Raw genomic sequence first — 4,333 nt, forward strand, 5'->3', positions numbered from 1 at the left:
AGAAATACAGAGAAAGATCAGGCAAGGTGTTAGGAGTGCTCGCTCTCAAGGCTATCTCCAGATAAGAGATATGCCTAGGGCATCAGGTCCTCTCTGGACTGCTGATTGCCAGGGGGACCACCTGGGGCTTCGCTCCAAGAAGCTCTAACCCCAATCCTTCAGCAGGCAAAAGCCAGCGCAGAGGCATTTTGTCACTACACGGCAGTCACTGCTGTGGACGTGGCAATACTGTTAAATATTGCTTCTCCAGGGCAAAATAGTGTGCTTACCTCTCTCACCTACAGACACTATCAGGTGCCTTTCTCTGTTCCAGGGTTAGGAAAAGGATGATAAAGACAAGATGGACTTTGTCTTAATTCTAGCTATAGTTATTTTTGTATGCTTGTGCTAATCTTGTAGGCAGTTATCTTCCATCTACTTTAATTGTTCTCATGAAGGCAGATTGGTATACACATTGATAGTCCTTCAAATTCATGTTTAATTAGAGGGGTCAAATGTTGAAAATTCCTATTCATCAACTTACCAATGAGCAATAAATAAATGAGATGCCATCATTCTTAATATGAAAGTCCTCATTAAAATAATATACTAGGATTCAAAGTATTAAATACAATATTGGACATAATAATTAAAATAATAGTATACTTACACTTCAATGGATGATTTTAGAAATGATTGTTTAAAGAGTCTAATTGCATAAAAACAGGGTTTTGTGAGATTTTATTATAATTATATTTCTCCCGTCTACTTTCTCCCTCCAAAACTCTCACACCCTCCTTCCTGGTGATTGTTGTGTCACATACACATTCATTCACTTATACATATATTAATATTGATATACATAAATTATAGTTATATGTGTACACATATATAGCAATAAATATGTATTACTAAATATAAACTGTATTATTTATATAATCTTACTATTTTTTGCTTTTTGAGACATGGTTTCTCTGTAGATTTGAAGCCTAAACTGGAGCTAGCTCTTGTAGACCAGGCTGGGCTCAAACTCACAGAAACCCATCTGCCTCTGCCTCTTGAGTGCTGAGAGTAAAGGCATGCACCACCATCACGTGGCTGATATAATGTTACCTTATTATATCAGTTGACCATTTGGCTCTGGACAACAAATTGCTGTGTTCTTTAGTGGATAATATCACCTATCCCACTTCCAAAGGAGAGAGACAAAACAGCTTTACTCAGCTATGACATTTACAAGCCACATTGACAAGCAGCATGGCATGATAGCACTACAGGTGAAATAGTGGCACATATGTATTGATAGTAACTAAAAGCTCTCTAATTGAACTGAAGACTCATTCAACTAGACAGAAATCATGCCTATGAACAGCTAGTTACCTCTCAATGCTAGTGAAGTCATGGTTGTTGAAGAGAAATCTACAACCAATGATTAACTAAACCAGCCCAATCCTTAAAAGCATTATAATTATTTGTCCTTATGTCCACAGTCATCAAGTGTCATCCTCACCCCTCATCAAGGAAACTTCTCTTTAAAAAAGAAAGATACCACTATAGAAAGCATCTACCAATCAAAATTCAGAGCTGTGGAGCCTGGTCTCAATGGATATATCTACAAAATATTCCCACAACTAAGGCTCAGGCAGAAATGAAGAAGAGAGGGAAAATATTGTGAGAGCCAGAGTATCAAGAACTTTTCTTTAAGATTCTGTCTCCTAATAACATTATAACGTTTCAGCAACATGGTTGTGAAACATGAGGTATATGAGGATAATACCAAGTGACAAGACAAATACAGTGTTTTGGTTCTTTTCCTTCATTTATTTTGTTAATTGTAGTAGGAGCATGAAAAAGTATGTGATTAGAACTTCTTTATGACAACTATCTCAGACAAAATATCAGTATCCCAAAGTAGAGTGAAAATTGCCAAATTATATAATTATTCTACATAATAAGGCAAAGTAAGTTCTATTGAATAAAAATAGAAAAGACTTGTAATTAATTAAGCCATACTTACAGACTCTGTGGCTAGATTTTTTTTCTCTTCATGGCTTTCATCTTTTATCCATCTAGGTATTTTTTTTTTGTTTTGCTCACAGTAATTCTATACATAGAGCAAAACTGAGCAAAAGGCTCCACCAGAAGAAATTTCACTTTCCTTCAGACAGTTTTTCTTGGCACCACACCTTCCTCATGGCATTCTTCATATCTGTATTCCTCAGTGTGTAGATAAGAGGGTTGAACAAAGGGGCAATCACAGTGTAAAATAGAGCAAACACTTTGTCATCCCCAACGGGATCACCCATTGGGACATAGGTAAAGATGAGCGGCAAGAAGAACATGAACACAACTGTAATATGAGAGCCACAAGTAGAAAGAGCTTTCCGTCGGCCTCTGGATGAGCGCATCCTCAATGTAGACAAAATGATGATGTAAGAAATGACCAAAGCAACAAAGGTCAAAATAGACAGTAGCCCCGTGGTGGTAATGACTATAATAATGAGAAGTCTTGTGTCAGTGCAGGCCAGTTTCAGCAGGGGGAATATGTCACAGAAGTAGTGGTCTATCTCATTGGCGCCACAGAAGGGAAGTCTGATAACAATCAGTACATGCATAAGTGAGTGCATAAAAGCACCAATAACTGAGACTATCACAAGAACATAGCACACTGGTCTGTTCAGGGTGATCATGTAGTAAAGGGGTCTGCAAATGGCTACGTAGCGATCATAGGCCATAACCACCAAGATAAATATCTCAGTGGCACCAAAGAAGTGAGCAGAAAACATCTGGACTATGCAGCCATTGTAGGATATAGCATTACACCGTACCAATAAGTCTATAATCAATTTAGGGGCCACTGTGGAAGTGAAACACACATCCATGAGGGAAAGGTAGCTGAGAAAAAAGTACATTGGATGCTCACTAAGTTGGCTGCCTCTGATGGTGAGAAGAACCACCAGGTTTCCACAGAGAATTGCTAGATAACAAAGCAAGAACAACACAGAACACATGGCCTTGACATCCTCATTATGGAAAAGTCCCAGTAAGATAAATTCTGTGAGGTTTACATATCCCATAGTTTATACGTGCTTGATTATTTATATGGCAAGAATGCTGGGCTTAAGACTTGGTCTTTCAAGAACTTTTGTTTATTTTCAAAGTCATTTTAACCAATAATTATATGCATTAAATGTTTAAGATAATTCAATTGTAGATTTCTTAATTTAGATAGAACAATGGCAAAGATAAATAGAATACTTTGAAGTATAGTACAGTTCATTCATGAGAACAGATGCATAGACTGATACTCTAAATAATAAATTTATTGTAGTTCTTAGAGGAATTCAAAAATCTTAAAATTATTATGAAGAACTAGGTAAATATTTTAAAAATTAAATACATACTCTAAGTTCAAAATCAAGGTGCAATTGATAAATGTTTATATTATAAGTGTATATGTTGACAGCCATAGAATTATCTCTTTTTATTTGAAAATGAGGTTGTTGTTATTCTCAGCACATCATAATGATAAAAATTATTGAATTCTGAAAATGTCTGCTAGCACTCTACTTCAGTGGGCTCACCATGTCACATTATTGAACCTCTTTACAGCAATCTCAAGAGTGATACTAAACCTTATCTTAAAAATTTAGTAATGAAGGTGATTAAGAATGGCTAGGAAAATTTTGGAGAAGAGGGTAGATTCTTTCCAGGTTCCAGAATGACTATGATTTCATAGTTGTCACCTCATTTTCCAGTTTAGTTTTAAATTTGTTCAGGAGACTCTTGTTGTTGTCATCAATTTCTCATATTCAGGCATCACCTTGGATGTTAACACCTGCGGGAATACAGGGTATATCCAAAGAACTCTCCTCATGGCACATTTTTCAACAACCTGACTTTCTACGTTAAACTACACGATTTACTTTACAAGACACTATGCTTGTGCATAATGACAAATCCTAAGATTTCTCAGAGAAAAATACGATAAAATATTTTCATTGTTTTCTTATTTATATTTTTAACTGTTGTAACCTGCTCTATGATGTGTCACATAAATGCTGAATTCAAGAGAGCTTTATAAAAGTAAATGAATTAATCAGCCTTATTCCTGAATGGTGTATCACTATGCTACAAATAATTTTAATAGGTAGAAATCAGTTCCTTTTGCATTGTAGAACTTCAGAAAAAGCACATTTGACACTGAAAGAGAATTGTGAATAACATTTTAAAGGTTGATTCAAATTCTACCCACTGATCTCAAGTTAAGACATTCTTGTATAATTATCCCCAAAATCTCTGAAAGTGTCACATGAGAAAAAGTCCAGTTACAAAATTAAAATCAGAGAAACAC

At 35.7% G+C, this 4,333-nt stretch overlaps 1 protein-coding gene across 1 annotated transcript; it reads right to left on the reverse strand.

Moving 5' to 3' along the window:
• Window positions 1-2,129: 2,129 nt before the first annotated feature.
• On the reverse strand, window positions 2,130-3,056 carry LOC126497587 (olfactory receptor 4P4-like). Its single transcript, XM_050135696.1, has one exon. The coding sequence runs from the start codon at window positions 3,054-3,056 to the stop codon at window positions 2,130-2,132; it is 927 nt and encodes a 308-aa protein (XP_049991653.1).
• Window positions 3,057-4,333: the final 1,277 nt, after the last annotated feature.

The sequence above is a fragment of the Alexandromys fortis genome, unplaced genomic scaffold (genome assembly GCF_014885135.2).
Source record: "Alexandromys fortis isolate MF-2015 unplaced genomic scaffold, M_Fortis_MF-2015_v1.1 scaffold_23, whole genome shotgun sequence".
NCBI lineage: Eukaryota > Metazoa > Chordata > Mammalia > Rodentia > Cricetidae > Alexandromys > Alexandromys fortis.

Coding starts and splice junctions, on each gene's coding strand:
- LOC126497587 (XM_050135696.1), bottom strand. CDS start 3,056: ATGGGATATGTAAACCTCACAGAATTTATCTTACTGGGACTTTTCCAT.